General features: G+C 32.7%; 4 protein-coding genes across 6 annotated transcripts in view; 2 read left to right on the top strand and 2 right to left on the bottom strand.

The window, feature by feature from the left end:
* LOC119835054 (tyrosine decarboxylase) overlaps positions 1-4,733 on the top strand; it is a 7,149-nt gene extending 2,416 nt beyond the window's left edge. Inside the window, exons 2-10 of the mRNA XM_038359661.1 lie at positions 871-922; positions 1,601-1,671; positions 2,165-2,401; positions 2,906-3,445; positions 3,559-3,748; positions 3,832-3,896; positions 3,977-4,194; positions 4,375-4,455; positions 4,581-4,733. Of these exons, the coding sequence (XP_038215589.1) occupies positions 871-922; positions 1,601-1,671; positions 2,165-2,401; positions 2,906-3,445; positions 3,559-3,748; positions 3,832-3,896; positions 3,977-4,194; positions 4,375-4,455; positions 4,581-4,692 (1,566 nt within the window). The 3' untranslated portion in view covers positions 4,693-4,733. The remainder of the gene's footprint in view (positions 1-870; positions 923-1,600; positions 1,672-2,164; positions 2,402-2,905; positions 3,446-3,558; positions 3,749-3,831; positions 3,897-3,976; positions 4,195-4,374; positions 4,456-4,580) is intronic.
* Positions 4,734-5,180: 447 nt separating this feature from the next.
* Positions 5,181-7,586, bottom strand: LOC119835179 (methylosome protein 50-like). The gene is made up of 6 exons (XM_038359869.1): positions 7,297-7,586; positions 7,041-7,210; positions 6,762-6,935; positions 6,063-6,231; positions 5,618-5,789; positions 5,181-5,413 (listed from the first exon to the last, which is right to left on the bottom strand). Exons 1-6 carry the CDS (start codon positions 7,406-7,408, stop codon positions 5,215-5,217), a joined length of 996 nt encoding a protein of 331 aa, XP_038215797.1. The 5' UTR covers positions 7,409-7,586; the 3' UTR covers positions 5,181-5,214.
* Positions 7,587-7,934: 348 nt separating this feature from the next.
* On the top strand, positions 7,935-11,998 carry LOC119835178 (probable cytosolic iron-sulfur protein assembly protein Ciao1). Of its 2 annotated transcripts, XM_038359868.1 has the most exons (6): positions 7,935-8,107; positions 10,150-10,360; positions 10,588-10,719; positions 10,820-10,996; positions 11,262-11,458; positions 11,781-11,998. In XM_038359868.1, the coding sequence occupies exons 2-6, from the start codon at positions 10,158-10,160 to the stop codon at positions 11,963-11,965; spliced, it is 894 nt and encodes a 297-aa protein (XP_038215796.1). In that variant the 5' UTR covers positions 7,935-8,107; positions 10,150-10,157; the 3' UTR covers positions 11,966-11,998. The 2 variants fall into 2 exon arrangements, with proteins under 2 accessions (XP_038215796.1, XP_038215795.1); XM_038359867.1 differs by lacking the exons at positions 10,150-10,360; positions 10,588-10,719; positions 10,820-10,996; positions 11,262-11,458; positions 11,781-11,998 and adding exons at positions 8,302-8,581; positions 8,658-8,845; positions 8,928-9,579 and having other exon boundaries at positions 7,943-8,107.
* Positions 11,989-15,812, bottom strand: part of LOC119835177 — a 10,656-nt gene continuing 6,832 nt past the window's right edge. Inside the window, exons 2-6 of one of the 2 annotated variants that reach the window (XM_038359866.1) lie at positions 15,464-15,622; positions 14,033-15,359; positions 13,376-13,961; positions 12,349-13,197; positions 11,989-12,265 (exon numbers count right to left, since the gene is read on the bottom strand). In XM_038359866.1, the coding sequence (XP_038215794.1) occupies positions 12,354-13,197; positions 13,376-13,961; positions 14,033-15,359; positions 15,464-15,622 (2,916 nt within the window). In that variant the 3' untranslated portion in view covers positions 11,989-12,265; positions 12,349-12,353. Of the gene's footprint in view, positions 13,198-13,375; positions 13,962-14,032; positions 15,360-15,463; positions 15,623-15,812 lie in introns of both variants that reach the window. The other variant, XM_038359864.1, reaches the window with a different exon arrangement.

Raw genomic sequence — 15,812 nt, 5'->3', positions numbered from 1 at the left:
GACAGATTCGAAATTCAAATGTAATATTTTTTTATAATTAAGTGTAACAGTATTTATGGCCAGACTAAGTATAGATACTTATATTTCACATGATTATACGTACACGTAAAAAATACAGGTAAAAGGATATGAATATAATAAAATTTTCGCGATGATTGATCTTGAGATCGTTACAGTACGTAAGCCAGGGGCAAATTTCGTCAATCATTTCTTCCCAGTTGTTAAGTAATATAATGGTTCTGATTGTTGTATCATAAAGATTTGTGAAAGTCTTTGTTGGTTGAGCAGGTTTTATCTCACATCCCTAACAACTTAGTCAAATGGAGAAAATCGATTTGAAATTGATGATGTGATTTTTTTTTATTTTGAACTAATTGATGTAACTTTGAACACTTATATCATAATGTCACTCGGCTGTGTCGCGGTTGAATAGTCAAATAGAAAAATAGTAGAAGTAGAAAATTAGTTGAACATCTATCGCTTATTTCGATGCTACAGCGGAAGGGTTTTCCCCAACCTGCGGCCAGGTGATATTTTAATTGTTATACATAAAATGTATAAAAATAAAAAAAAGTAAGTGTAAAACGTATGTATTGTACGTTTGCTTTTTTAAATTATTTTAAAAATAGGCACAGATAAAAATAACTTGTAAAGGTAATCAATTAATTTTCGTATTTATTAAAATTATTTTCACGACTGCTCAGCCCAACAATGGAGCCATAGGCTGTATCTAAGTTTTGCAATGCCTTATAACACCTATATTAAGCTGTTTCTAAACTTAAAACTTTATTAAATCATACCAAGTTTTTCTCATTAATGTACATGCTCTAGGAATAAGTTAATATCTTCTCAATTATTATATTTTTTTAGGCTGCCAGTCCTGCTTGCACGGAGTTGGAGATCATTATGTTAGATTGGATGGGTAGGTTAAAATTTGAAAATACTTTGTTATGTTTTACCTCTTCGAGAACTGATATCTTTTATTTATTTTAAATACATCAATTATTTGAAATCTATCAGTAAAAATATGAAAAATAACCATTTAATCTCACATGAACCTTAACATTCAGTCGTCATATGAGTTTTGTTTAGTAATGATTTGTTATTTTAAGTCACGTTACCTACCAACCTTACTACCAGAATAATATGAGAAAGAAAAGTATAGGTTCTTATGTATATAAATTAATATGCTTGCTAAGTCGAAAATTGTATTTTAAATACGATATAAGCCGAAAAAAAAAATTGTCTCTCGAGATAAAAATAACTTGTTGATTTAAATAATTGCCTAAATGGAAGATTGTTAGTCAAAGCTAATGTTACACGATAAAACAAAGGCATGACCGACCTTTTAAGTGGGTAGATATAAAGTATATACTTATAAGGGGTATTTCAAATATTTACAGTACATTTAAACAATATTAGCTGCATTATTAAAAGGTAGTTAAAGTCTTATAGGTTTTCTACATGACTGTATATTAATCTTGACAATCACTATCCCAATTTTATAGAGATCCCAGCACAATCAACAACTTTTAGATATAAATATTGTGGTTTTGAAATCATTGACAGATATCATACTATATATTAAATGTTTTTAAAGGGAAGGCGATTGGATTACCTCCAGCATTTTTAGCATTAGAGGAGGGCAGTAAGGGTGGTGGTGTGATCGAGGTAGGTTTACTACATTTTTATCCGTATATACAATACTAAGAAATTTCGCACAATTTGAATGGAGCTAGTTTTTCTTCAGTCAAGTGGTCTACTACACACCTATGTATCGAAGAGATATATACCGAGAGAATGTAACCTAAAATAAACTGGAAAATGTTTTTCTTTCTTCGCAACGATGTAATACGTATAAAGTAAAAATTAAATTACTTATATAATAAAATACATACTCTCATGTACAAACTGTTATACGGTTAATAGGCATAATTATATTATTAGATATGATTATATTCAGATATTATTATTGGTTTTCAATGAGTGGTTCTGCAATGAAAGTATCTTAAATGAGCTGCTTTTATCCTATTTTCTAATCTAGATTTCATTTTTAAGAATAGGTTATGCAGAGATTAACTTGTTTAATACACATTTTAAATTTATTCGGAGAGGATTTAAATACATAATGTTCTACTGTTCACTTATCAATTAACCTTTATAGGGTTCAGCAAGCGAAAGTGTTCTTGTGTCAATGCTTGCCGCGCGAGCCGCGGCTATCAAACGCCTGAAGCACCAATTCCCTTCAGTCGATGAGGGGCTTTTGCTATCCAAGCTAATAGCGTATTGTTCTAAAGAGGCTCATTCGTGTGTCGAAAAGGCAGCTATGATTTGCTTTGTAAAACTGCGAATTTTACAACCCGATGAACATGGATGCTTAAGGGGCGAAATTTTAAAAGAGGTATAAAATTTTATATTTTTCGCACCAACAAAATTTGTCTTATAATTCTCAAAACAATATCCACCTACAACTTAGATTTTTTCTTTTTTTGTTGTATTCCTATCCCCGTCTATTAATTTGATGAAAACGGTTTAATAGGTGGAGATGAGTTAATGAATTTCCGCAGTAGGTCATGGCATAGCGGGTCAAATAATCGGGCGGTAATTGAAAAGTGCCAGGCGTTGTACCGGCGCTAAGGCGTCTCTTCACCGCTCCTAATGACTCGTCTCAAATTCCTGAAATGTTCCAAGGATAAAACTATACCGCCAAAGTATTAAATAATGTCTAATACCTACCTACTATATTTCACATCATGGCAATATTAAAAAAAATAAATAAAAATAAAGGTTGATAAGTGAATGAACTCTTAGTTTATCATATTTTTTTTTTTGTGTCAAATTTAGTAAACCTGTATAATATTGCATCGTATAGTGTAACCAGGTAACGATTATAAGAAAATTTCAGGCTATGGAAGAAGATGAGGAAGCTGGTTTAGTACCATTTTTTGTCAGTACTACATTAGGAACAACATCATGCTGTTCCTTCGATAATCTTCCAGAAATCGGACCCGTAGTACGAAAATTTCCTTGCGTCTGGTTACATATTGATGCTGCTTATGCTGGTAGTGCTTTTCTTTGCCCTGAACACAAATATCACCTTGCTGGAGTTGAATATGCAGATTCTTTTAATACAAACCCTAACAAATTTATGTTGACTAGTTTTGATTGTTCCCTACTTTGGGTGACAAATCGTTACTTACTAACATCTGCTCTGGTTGTGGATCCATTGTACCTACAACATTGTTACGACCATACTGCAATTGATTATCGGCATTGGGGAGTTCCTTTGAGTCGGCGATTCAGATCTCTCAAGCTATGGTTCATGTTAAGGAGCTATGGTATCATAGGCCTCCAGAAATACGTGAGACGCCATTGTGAACTCGCTAAATATTTTGAAAAACTCGTCAAGAAAGATGAAAGATTTGAAGTCTGCAATCAAGTCAAGGTAAATTAAATAAAAATTACCATAGACAACATACCTAATTTCTATTATAACGTTTTAATTTATTTAAGTACCTAAATATGATTTTAAAATATAAGTAATTTATAACTTTGCAGTTAGGCCTCGTATGCTTCCGCCTACTAGGCGGTCCAGATGAAACTTCTGAACAAGTAGATGACCTTAACAAAAAATTGTTAACCAACATTAATGCTTCCGGAAAAATCCACATGGTACCAGCATCTGTTCGAGATCATTTCGTTATACGTTTTTGCGTTGTGTATCAACATGCAACACGCGAAGATATAGGTATTTCATGGTTGATGTACATAATAAAGTAACAAGAATTTACTAATCTTCGCAATCACTAAACTTGAATAATATTATTACAGAGATAGCTTGGGACATTATAAGCGACTTCGCTACTGAGTTATTGGAAGGCCCTGACAAGGAAAGGGTAATTTTTTCACCATATAATATCAAAAGTTTTTTTTATTATTCTTAGTTTTCTTGCTTACATATGGATATTATTTGCAGGATCTCAACGAGGAGCGTGCGCGACGCAATCGCGCTGCGCTGGCCCACAAGCGCTCGTTCTTCGTCCGTATGGTCAGTGACCCGAAGATTTACAACCCAGCGATCAACAAGACACCACCTCCGGTTCCTACCAGCCCTTGCACCCCTCCGCCAATGGCGCCCACCACACCGGATACGCCATCTGACGCTGGCTCAGCACAACTGATGCCATCTACTCCGTAATTATATTTTCATTATCTTCCATCTCATTGGCTTATTTAAAAATTTATTAACAAAATATCAAGTACCCACATATTTATAATACTTTATTATATATTTATACTTACTCACTCAGACGTAGGTAACTAAACAAAATTTCAATGTAAACGTGAAAGTAAACGAAACTTTTTTGCTTTTAGGAAACAGTCATCTTGGATAAGTTGGCCTCTAGCATTCTTCTTCCAAAGCGTGGATCATGACGCTAACGATCTGCCGTTGAGGTAAATAAGCTGAATGTTTATATAAGTATCTTCTTAGTTCAAGAAATAAATGTCCATTTTGTCTCGGTCGGAAGAAATAAATTGTTAATCCCGTTTCAGCTATTATAAAGTTTTTTTTTTTACAGATTTCGACATTTGGATACCATGGTTCGCTTGAAAAGCCCCAATCACGGCCGGCGCGGCTCGTCTCCGTGCGTGTCTCCCGAAAGGAGGGCACCTTCCCCCTCAAATAATTAACTCGTCCATGCTTAACTCATATAAATAACAATTTATCTCAAATAAAATATCCTTTCCCAGCATTTAATTTTGTTTTTCATTTTTCTAATACTTATTTATGAAAATTTTTCGTGCATACATATTTTTTTAATTTGAAAAACAAAAACAATGCCATAGAAATACTCAAGCTCATTAGATGTTGTTATTTTGCATGCTCCATAAACTCACTGAAATCAAATAGGTAAAAATTAATACTACTGATTTCACCAGATTTTCATTGAACCAGGAATTATCGATTTTAAATTTTTCGGCGGGTCCCCTTAGCGCACACACCGATATTAACTGCACATACTTGCTGGAGGCTCTTATCAAAATGTAGGTTATCTTGTCTTATGTTAATCTGACGTGCACCGGAAAATATACAAATCCCCTTTTAAGCTCCTCTACCCATATACGTTTACTTAGGTATTATATACCTAGGTACAATTGAAAATAAAAAGCAATTTCATGGTGGGAATATTTTATTACAAACAATAGTCTAAATTATTTATTAACATTGCATTGTTTCAATTCACCGTCCCAACCTACAGTGTGAAGAATATTTGGGTCACACTGATCCCAGGCTACTCCTCTAACAAAATTAGAATGTTCAGTGTTCTCATGTAAGACCTTTGATTTATCGCCTTTTATATTGAACACTGTAACTTTTCTGTTATCACAGCATACAGCAATGTTATTACTTCTGAAAATAGATTTAATGAGTTAACAGTTTTATTCAGCTTTGGCTATTGATGCAAAATGTTTATGTTAAAAACTTTCAGATACAATCATACAAGTTATATTATATTATCATACAAGTTCAGATCATTGAACAAAATATTATATAAGCACAATCCATTTTCTGAATCTAATTCAAGATATGTGACAAAAATATATCAGCTCTTACTCGGGGTTAAATGAAATACGGTGTATTGATGCAGGAAACTTGCATAGTTTTATCACATTGTCAGAATTCCGTACATCAATTAAAGCTAACATTCCTGATTCATCGCCAAATACAATTTTGTTTTCTTCAATCCATTGTAAGCAACGGATTCCACAATCATTTTCAATTACATCTGAAATGAAAACGAGATATAAGAGTACTTTATTTTTCAATTATGTAAATATATAAGTCAGCTAAAACCTTGATGCTAATAAATAACAAGTTGAACAGACTCAGCTCGCCTTCCTAAATTATTTACTGTTTCACTTGATTACTGTATAAAGATGCACATAATATTTCTACAAAAAAGTATATATTTTTGAGTGATGCGAAAATACAGAATAATTTAGAAACTTTTCTTAGTCTCTTTAGCAATAATTTACACAAAATATATTCAAGATCTTACCATAAACAGGTTTGTCAGTGTGTTCATCCCACAATGAAATAAAGCAGTCAAGCGAACCCGTTACAAAATGGGACTGTGACATTGGCTTAACTGATACACCATGTATTGGCATGCTATGGGCAAGACTGTAATTCCTTATACATAACATATTTTCACTAACATCCCAAACCTTAAATGAAAGATATGTAAAAAGAAAAGTTAGATTTATGGTCTAGATTCAATTAGTAATATAACTTATATTGAAGACTGTTGAGTAAATAAAAATATTTTTTTTCCTATACTCTGAAACTACTTCAATTTTATTTCTTTTTTTCCTCAACAATGGATGAATACTATGGATATGACAAAACTAAATAGATTAAATAATTATTAGTTACAAGCTGTTCAACCCATCTTCACCCATGGTACCTATCCTATCCTATTAAAGTATACTAGTCCTATTAAGTTAGATTAAACTGCACTTAGTATGCAAATTTGATTAAAATTGGTTGAGTAGTTTTGGAGTGTGATAAACAATGTGACACATAATTTATATATGTCACTCAGTGAAGTTACGTTTTTCTAAAAAGTAAAAGAATTTTTGCAATTGGTCCAACAGTTTCTGGGTGAAAATGTTACAAACATACAAAAATACAAAAGTGTCCTCTTTATAGTAGACTAGTGTAGATTTTTAATATAGTGTAGACTAGATTACATTACCTTTACATGTCCATCTCCACCTGCAGTAATGTATGTTTTCTCTGGGTCAAGACTCTCTATGGCTAGTATTGCAGAATCATGTTCTGCTACAGATGCTTCTTCATTCCACACTTTCCAAGCATCATCATTTCTTGACCAAATACTAATGGCACCAGTATCATCACATAATATAACCTTAAACGGTATGAATATACTATGAATTAAGAAATTCTGTGAATCCAAAAAATGTGTTTCCACAATTTTTTTCAATGGAAATATTAACTATATATACTTCACTACCTTATTTGAACTTTCGGTGAAACAACCATCTGCAGTGCTGCTAGTTAAACTAATATGTTTCTTCGAACTGTTTTTAGGACTTTTATTTTCATCATTACTTTGATAAACTAAGGCTCCTCCATTCCAGTATCGCCCGGTTAGTTCTGAACATCCCACTAATATAGAGCCATCTACAGAATAATATGAACATTTAAAAATAATTTTAGTATCCAATTTAAGACACAATAATTTGCAAATTATTAAATTAACATTTAACCTTTGTGAGTCCGAACAAAATCCAAATATGATTGGGTACATGTTCCTGTAGTTTCCTTTCTATATATTTCAGCATTCAGATGAGGTGGGATGATTTTGCTACTATTATCCATGCTGCAATATTTTAGATTTATTTAAGTTGATGATAAAAACTCCGTTCCCGTAAATAATCAGGCTTTTTGAAAAATAGTGTGGAAACATGAAATTGGCAGTTTTTAGGTTAGAACATTGTTATTAATGTTTACACTCGCTCTTTCATAGATTATTGTACTACTCCGTAGTTTGAACTGTCAACATATTACAGATGCGACAGTTCATAAGTGATAACTATAGTCTATGCGACAGTTACTCCCAAATACAATGTCTTTTGAGGGTGCATTTAAAGTTCTTCTCTTAAACAGTTATAGTTCCACCCATTTGGGAGGAGGCAACTGTGAAGAACATTTTAATGAAAGCTTGCAATTTTTTAACCGAAACTCCTGTTGCTCCTAGTATTTCAGAAGAAAATTCATTTATTTCATCAATGAAATTTGCTCTGATCAGCAACTTAAATTATGCTGTTCAAAACAACTGTTTCTTTATCATGAAAGAGTTCATCTATACCAATTACCAGTCGGGACTGGATCTGACTGAAATGTCAAATGTCTAAATGATAATCTTATCTTGTCAAATTATGTATTGCAAATTGGAATCACAAGTTTAATATGTCATTGAATTTGGTTCACAAATTCACTATTCGTAAAACTTGCAATACTGAAGTAAAAACGAAGACAATATTGAGTATAGCATAACTAAGACTCCGTAGAGATCTGGTATGTATTACTTATTTTGTTATTCTAAACATTGCCATTGTTTTCCTAGGTTATGTTATAGTTTAAAACCCTTAGACCAGAACTAATATAAATATGTTTATCTTGACTAAATAGAACGAACTTTTCGTATGTTATATTACAAATTTTAAAATTTGCGAGCACTTCCTTTAATTTATCATGTGTTCAAAATTTAGTGGCAAGAAATGGCTAAGTTAGAATTACTGCAATCAATAAATGCCCACAAAGGAATAGTATGGAACGTATCATGGCATCCAACAGGCAAAATATTTGCTTCGTGTGGGGAAGATAAAGTAATTAATTTATGGAATAAAGAGAACCAAGGATGGGCAGTCAAGACAATGTTGGTTGATGGTCATCAACGCACAATTAGAGAAGTTGCTTGGTCGCCATGTGGAAATTTCTTAGCTTCAGCCAGTTTTGATGGAACAACAGCTGTATGGGATAAAAAGAGTGGTGTGTATATTATAAACAAGAATTAGAAATCTAAATATATGTTTGTATAATTATTTAAAGTGACATATGTTACTAGGTCAGTTTGAATGTAACGCAACATTAGAGGGACATGAGAATGAAGTGAAAAGTGTAGCCTGGTCACCTTCAGGACAACTGCTAGCAACATGTGGCAGAGACAAATCGGTTTGGGTTTGGGAAGTGGCTGGTGATGATGAATATGTCTGTGAAGCAGTTCTGAATGCTCATAATCAAGATGTTAAAAAAGTTGGTATAATTTTAAACATAAATAGAATTTGAACATATAGAAATCAGCCTGAAGTAAACGAAAATATGTTTTTGTTTATAGGTTGCATGGCATCCTTCATTAGAGATATTAGCTTCTGCCTCATATGATAACACGGTTAAAATTTACAAAGAAGATCAACTGGACAGTGACTGGAACTGTGTAGCCACCCTTGATTCACATGACTCCACAGTTTGGAGTTTATGTTTTGATAAGACAGGGGAGCGACTTGCCAGTTGCAGTGCTGATAACACTGTAAAAATTTGGAAGGAGTATAAGCCTAATAATGAATTGGGTGTCAGTGTGCCTAATGAAGAATCAGCATGGAAATGTATATGTACATTATCAGGCTATCATACCAGGTGCATTTACGACATTGCTTGGTGTCATCACACTGGCCTATTAGCAACAGCCAGTGGGGATGACATAATAAGAATTTTCAAAGAGGCGGATAATTCAGATCCTAATGCACCCACTTTTGATTTAATATGCAAAAAATACAATGCTCATTCTCAAGATGTCAATTGTGTAAAATGGAATCCATCTGGCAACCAAGAACTTATATCATGTAGTGATGATGGTGAAATTAGGGTTTGGAAATTTGTGGAAGAATAAATTACTCTTGTATTTATATGCTGTATATTATTACTTGGTTTACATATTCAATTATTTTAAGTGAAATTTTATGGTGAATAAATGGTTGACATGAATGTAATGATGGTTTTAATTAATAATTAATCATTCCTTTTTTTACATTTGGATATCATTATATAAGAAACTTTATTGTGATTATATCTGTAACTTGAACTGTGGACTATAGTACAGAATGTGGTTTCTTGCTGTTCTCATTTCCTCAATAGTCAATGCAATGTGTATCCTTTAATGGAAGAAATATGTGAATGCATGTTATGGTGCCCAACCAAATTAATTTTGAAATTTCTTGATTAACTGCAATTAAAGATTTTGTCTATGAGTAAAAATTATTTAAAATTGCTTTTTTAGGAATTAAAAATAAATTATAATTCATATAAAGAAAGTATTGCATTATTATTTTTATCTCTTATATATAAAATTCTCGTGTCACAATGTTAGTCTCTATACTCCTCCGAAACGGCTTGACCGATTCTTCTGAAATTTGGTAAGCATATTGGGTAGGTCTGAGAATCGGCCAACATCTATTTTTTATCCCGATATTCCTACGGGATACGGACTTACGCGGGCGAAACCGCGGGGCGCAGTTAGTTAATATATAAAAAAGTAAATTTTGACCAGAATTTATTTTCAGTGTATCTAATGTTTTTTAAACTATCAAGGATTGTTCTCAAAAAGGGACTTCAATTTTCTAAATATTCAAGTACAGTGACTAAGGCTGCAAGTGAAAACATGTCTAGTTTGCACTTATCTGAAGTTGTATCTGCTTTGGAGAACTTTGCACCAAAAGCTCTGTCAGAAAGCTGGGATAATACAGGCCTCTTAGTTGAACCATACACACCAAGGTATATAATAAATGTGCATGTTTTGTAATGTTTTATAAATATTAATATGTTTTACAAATATTAAAATGTTTTTTAAAAAATGTTTTACAAATATTAAATTATCTACAAAGATCTTTGTCGTCATGATAATAAGAGCTATTATAATATACTATGTCTATTTCCACGAAGCATAAGGCATCTCGATTTCATTTACCCTCTTGTATATTTATGAATGTTGATTTTTGCAGACAAATAAGCAAGATTTTATTGACAAATGATCTAACGGAAGATGTCGCATTAGAAGCCGATAATCATGGCTGTGAAATGATTGTTTCATATCATCCTCCAATATTTGCACCTTTAAAATCGATAAAACAAAGGTAACTATTTTATATTATTCTAAAACTTGTTGGATAATTTAAACATACATATACAAATAACTAAACATATAGTAATATGGGGTTTTTATTTTATTTTTAGCGCCTGGAAGGAACGCATCGTTTCGCTATTGTTAGAAAAACGTATATCCCTGTATTCCCCACATACGAGTTGGGATTGTGTGAAGGGAGGCGTTAATGATTGGCTTGCATCCGCATTTCCTGTAGCCGAATCTTCGCCTATCTCTCCCGGAGTCGATCCTACAACAGGAGCTGGAAGGTAATCTGCCTAATTTAGTCGTATTCATGAAGTAACCCAGCTTTTTCGTAGTAGTGGATCAGATCACTGAAGAGTATTTTATGGGTCCGAGTTATTACTATTTACGATTTTATTAATAAAATTTAAACATACATGTGAGAGTACTTCATATAAGTTTATTTCAGTATCAATAAGAATGATTTAATATAACAAATAAATGAACCCCACAAATTTAGAATCTTTTCTCGGGGACGTCTAATTATTTAAGATTATGTATAATTTGTAGACTTCTAAAACTAGAGCAAAACATTTCGATATCGGGTGCTGTTACAAGAGTGAAGCATCTAACTGGTCTACAGCACGTAAGATTGGCTTTGGGTAGAAACAAAGTAATGGACGGGACTAGTGTGGCTACAATTGCATTGTGTGCTGGTTCGGGCGGCTCGGTTCTCAAGAATGTATCAGCTGATCTGTTCCTTACAGGTAATTTTAATATAATTATAGTCTCGAGTTAGCTACTAAAATTCCTGGAATTTTAAAATACTCTTAAATATTCGAGCGTTTGTAAAATGTAAGCGGCGAAAACACACAATTTGCCTGCGATATCTGCGATTTCAAACTGAAATGTACCATCGGTATATATAAAATTACATTTGAATATTCTCTATTTAATAATAATATTCTGAAAATGAAATATAGCACATAAAAAGTTTTTCTTTAGTTTTATTGTAAACTACTGTTGAATTATTAAAATCACATTGGACATGAAAAATAGATTGATATTATGAGATCTTTTTCTTTACAGGTGAAATGTTACATCATGATGTACTTGACGCCGCTCAGAAGGGAATTTCTGTAATTTTGACCAATCATTCTGACTCTGAAAGAGGATTTTTAAAAGAATTTTCTTCTTATCTTCAAAATAATCTCAATAACAAAGTCCAAGTTTTTGTGAGCTCTTCCGACAGAGACCCCCTGACAACCGTGTAATGCAATATGAATAAAACACAAAGTTTAAATATAGCATGACAAATTTTATTTATTTATTCTCAAAATTAGTAAAAGCCATGTTAGTTCTTTATATATTTTAAATGTTATGAGATCATTATTAAAATTAAATCCAATATCTTATTTATCATAAATTAAGTTTCATATTTCAGTTGTCTTTTCTTCTTGTAGCTTAAAGTAATTGGCAAGATTTCTGTACATGTGTTCTGAATTTTTGTTTTGTGTTAAAATGTTTATGTTCTTTTGTCTCATTTGAAATCCATTGTTGCTCTGGAATCTGAACTGAAAGACGTTTGAGTTTTAGATGTCGTGTTATGGTTCTTTTATAACGGCATTCTATTATAGGCATGCACATGTTTACTTACACCGATTACTTACGAAAGCCAGATTTATTTATAACTTTACTTTTCGCCTTATTATCACTAGGAATATGTCTGTTGTGGATTGGTATGTAGTCCTTTCTTAAAGAATCTTGATTAGGATTTATCTTGCAGATCGATGATACTGTTCCATTTTTATCATCATAGTTTATAACATATTTACTCCTCCGTGTTTTTGAGGAGCTATGACTATTATTTTTATCAGCTACGGGTACAAGATCTTTTGGTTTTGTTTTTAAAGGACTCTTGTCTCGAGCACTTGACTCAGTACTATGCGCTTTAACAGGTTTTGTTAATGTGTGAGTACTTGTCGGTAATGTATTTTTACTTCGTCGTATAGTTCCTTTCCTTTCGTCTCCTTTAATTGTTTCCTTGGCAGAAACAGTTGCGCTTTGATTCCTAATTCGAATTCTTTCTGGATCTGATGATTGTTCATGAGAACTTGATGTGCTGTTAGTAGAATGTTTTGCTTTTATTTTTGTTTCTTTTGGGGAAAAATCTTCATTACGTGTATGTGAAAAATCGGGCGTCGTTAATTTTTCCGTCCGCTTGGGCTTGCGATACTCGCTTTTAGTTTGTTTGTTTTTGATACTCGCGTAAGGTTCCTTTTCTTTTGTTATTTTTAACGTACCGTCACTAACTTTGCTCTCAGTATTTTCCTTCCTTGAACTGCTTAATCTTTTTTCATGAACTTTCTTCACATTATTACTTTTACCCTTTTGAGCTTCGATATTTACATAAAGCGATTCAACTTGTTTATTATTAGAACTTATAGGCAGAGCGGTGATTTTACTTTTGTCAGTCTTTAAATCATGCTCCCGTCTGGTTACAGTTCTGTAAATATTAATTGGAAATATTTACACTTCATTATTATAGAAAATATATTTTATTCACAGGTAAATTAACAAAGACAAGAAAAAAGTTTACCAATTTATACACATATTGAATTGAACTTTTTTTCCTAATTTTTTACTATATTAAATTGATGTATGGCTATTTATATGTTACTTACCGTTTTGGTGATGAATCCTTTACTTCGATATTTCGTCTATTATATGAATCTTTCTTAGGTGGTTCAGATATACTTCGATTTACGGAAGAAATAACATCATTTGTTTTTTTTACTCGTGACCGTCGATAACTGTGAGGGTCACTTTCTCTTTCTAATATTGGGTTCAGAATTCGGCTTTGATTATTCTCACTCATTTCAAGAAGTTTTGTCCTCGGTTTTGGAATCGGGACATCAGAATATCTAATGTTTGAAACATTCTGGTACTCCGGATTATCATCAGATTCAGCCTCACTGTTACAAACACTATTAGATATTTTCTGTACAAGTTTCACTGAGTGAAAGATTTCTTCTTGAAGATTGTCAGTTATGTGATTTGATCGTTTATCTGTATCGATGCCGAAATATGGTAAATCACTATCCCTTAGTTGGCGCGTTTTAAATTTCGATGTGGTTGCCTCTTGTAAGGGTTTACTCCTGTTTAAAATCGCAGATTCATTTACTTTTTGTTTTTGTATGTTTTGTTCGAAATTGTCAGTTAATGTACTGGTACTTTTTTCCCGGAATGTATACTCTGTTTTCAGCGGACCTAAAACATTTGCGGAAATAGGTAAAAATTTAATCTACTGTTTAACAAAAATATGTGAATAAGATAAATACCTGAACTGGGTGTCCTCAAATCATTGTCAAGAATATAGTTTGCTTCCTTTCCGAGTATTTTATTAGAAATGCTTTGCCTTTTTTCTATTTCTAAGTTTCTGTTTATTAGAGAAACAGCTGTTGGAAACGTTGTTTTACCATAATTATTGTCATTATTATTAAAAATCCCAAGCTCCATATTTTCTCCCAAAAGATATGGTTTGGGTTTCGGAATTTTATTTTTGAGAATACCTTTTGTAGCTGCCGTATTCTCATCGAAATCAATACTTTCGTTTCTTCCTACATCGTTACTTGTTGATAATTCAGGTACATTTGATTTCTCCCCGAAGAGTGTAATCGACTTCTCAATTTTATTGTTATATGGTACAAATACACTCTTCTTTTTCCTGAAATCATTAGAGGGTGGTCCCTTTTCATCTGTTGCGATGATGTTTACAGTACCTGATTCAGCCGCAAAGTGTAATTCTGTTTTGCAAAAACCCACTTTTTTCGTTTTACGATCATTCTCATTTTTATTAATTGTTGAATCATCCTCATTTTCCACCATAATTGGTAATGTTATTGTAACTTTACCTTTAGATTGAAGAGATATGTTACTTTCATTCGGTCGATACTCTCTATGGTAATCTTTTAAGGGACTAGTACGATTAGTTTTGATTGCGTGTGGTCGATTTTTTTGTAACCAGTCCTGAAACGATTCTTCTGGCAAATCGGATAATATTTCTTTGCTAAACCGCCTTGAGGAGAGTTCTGACTGATTAATATGATCGTTTACAATTTCAGTTGATTTACAAATACCGCTATCTGTTGATGAATCCATAATACATGTATCATTGTTACTAAAATAGCTATTATTATTTAAGGGAGCAGTATCTTCGAAGCTATAACTTTTACGTCTATTATTCCATTCATCACTGCCGTTTAAGAGAGATGTGTATTTAAGGGTACTTAAAGTAACTGGAGCATCTAAAAGTGGAGAAACTCGATTGTTTCTCTTATGTATATTCTTAATATTTTCTTCGTTAACTTCATTATCACGGAAGCCTCTTGTCAATGTATTTCTGCTACTATTCCTCGAGTCCAGGTCTATTATACTAGCATTATCTGCTGACGATGATTCTTCACTTGGCATTCGTATGGAACTTTTGCCTGTTGAAGTTCTCCACTTTGATGGTTCTGATATTTCTAAGTCATCTGGCTCAGTTACTTTATAATTCAATCTTTCGCTCTCTACTTCCGGTGACGATTCAAACGGTGTTGATGATACTTCTAATGGTTTTGATGGTAAGGATAAAGGTTCAGAAAAATTATATCCTGATGTTATAACCTGAAAAATTAATTAACATTGACATTACTTGTCACTAGTGAAGATATTACGGTTTGAATATTTAAATCTCTGAATACATAGAAAAGGGGTATTCAACTATTTACTCGTCTGGATGACTGCATAAGATATGAGGAAGCTGGTACTCCAGGGCCGGCGGTGGAGTGGTAAGCCGCTCTCATCACTTTGACTCGTGCCCCGGGAGCACTTGCATGCAAAACTTCCATTGCGCGGGCGACACGTCGCGTTACTCCACCTTCTGTCACCTGGAATTTTATATAAAAAAACATTTACTTAATTATTGAGTTAAAACTATTTTTTGTAATGGTTAATTTCTTTTTTCATTTAGTTGTTTTTAATGTCGAGTTATTCGTCCAGACATATAGTAGATTTTTGCTATCTAAAATTGTTTGTTGAAATAACAACCAAGTGGTAAATTGTTTTTTTTTTTTTTTG

Source organism: Zerene cesonia, chromosome 20 (assembly GCF_012273895.1).
Source record: "Zerene cesonia ecotype Mississippi chromosome 20, Zerene_cesonia_1.1, whole genome shotgun sequence".
NCBI classification, from domain to species: Eukaryota; Metazoa; Arthropoda; class Insecta; order Lepidoptera; family Pieridae; genus Zerene; species Zerene cesonia.
Note: the sequence above shows the minus strand (reverse complement) of the source record. Positions and strands in the feature narration are given on the sequence as shown.

Bases quoted from the DNA above. Each gene is read 5' to 3' on its own strand.
- LOC119835178 (XM_038359867.1), top strand. From the start codon at position 8,311: ATGGCTAAGTTAGAATTACTGCAATCAATAAATGCCCACAAAGGAATA. The intron at 8,582-8,657 runs GTGTGTATATTA...ATATGTTACTAG, and splicing joins TGTATGGGATAAAAAGAGTG to GTCAGTTTGAATGTAACGCA. The intron at 8,846-8,927 runs GTTGGTATAATT...TTTTGTTTATAG, and splicing joins ATAATCAAGATGTTAAAAAA to GTTGCATGGCATCCTTCATT.
- LOC119835179 (XM_038359869.1), bottom strand. From the start codon at position 7,408: ATGGATAATAGTAGCAAAATCATCCCACCTCATCTGAATGCTGAAATA. The intron at 6,936-7,040 runs GTAGTGAAGTAT...ATACCGTTTAAG, and splicing joins TCACCGAAAGTTCAAATAAG to GTTATATTATGTGATGATAC. The intron at 5,414-5,617 runs GTAAGAGCTGAT...ATCTATTTTCAG, and splicing joins CGTATTTCATTTAACCCCGA to AAGTAATAACATTGCTGTAT.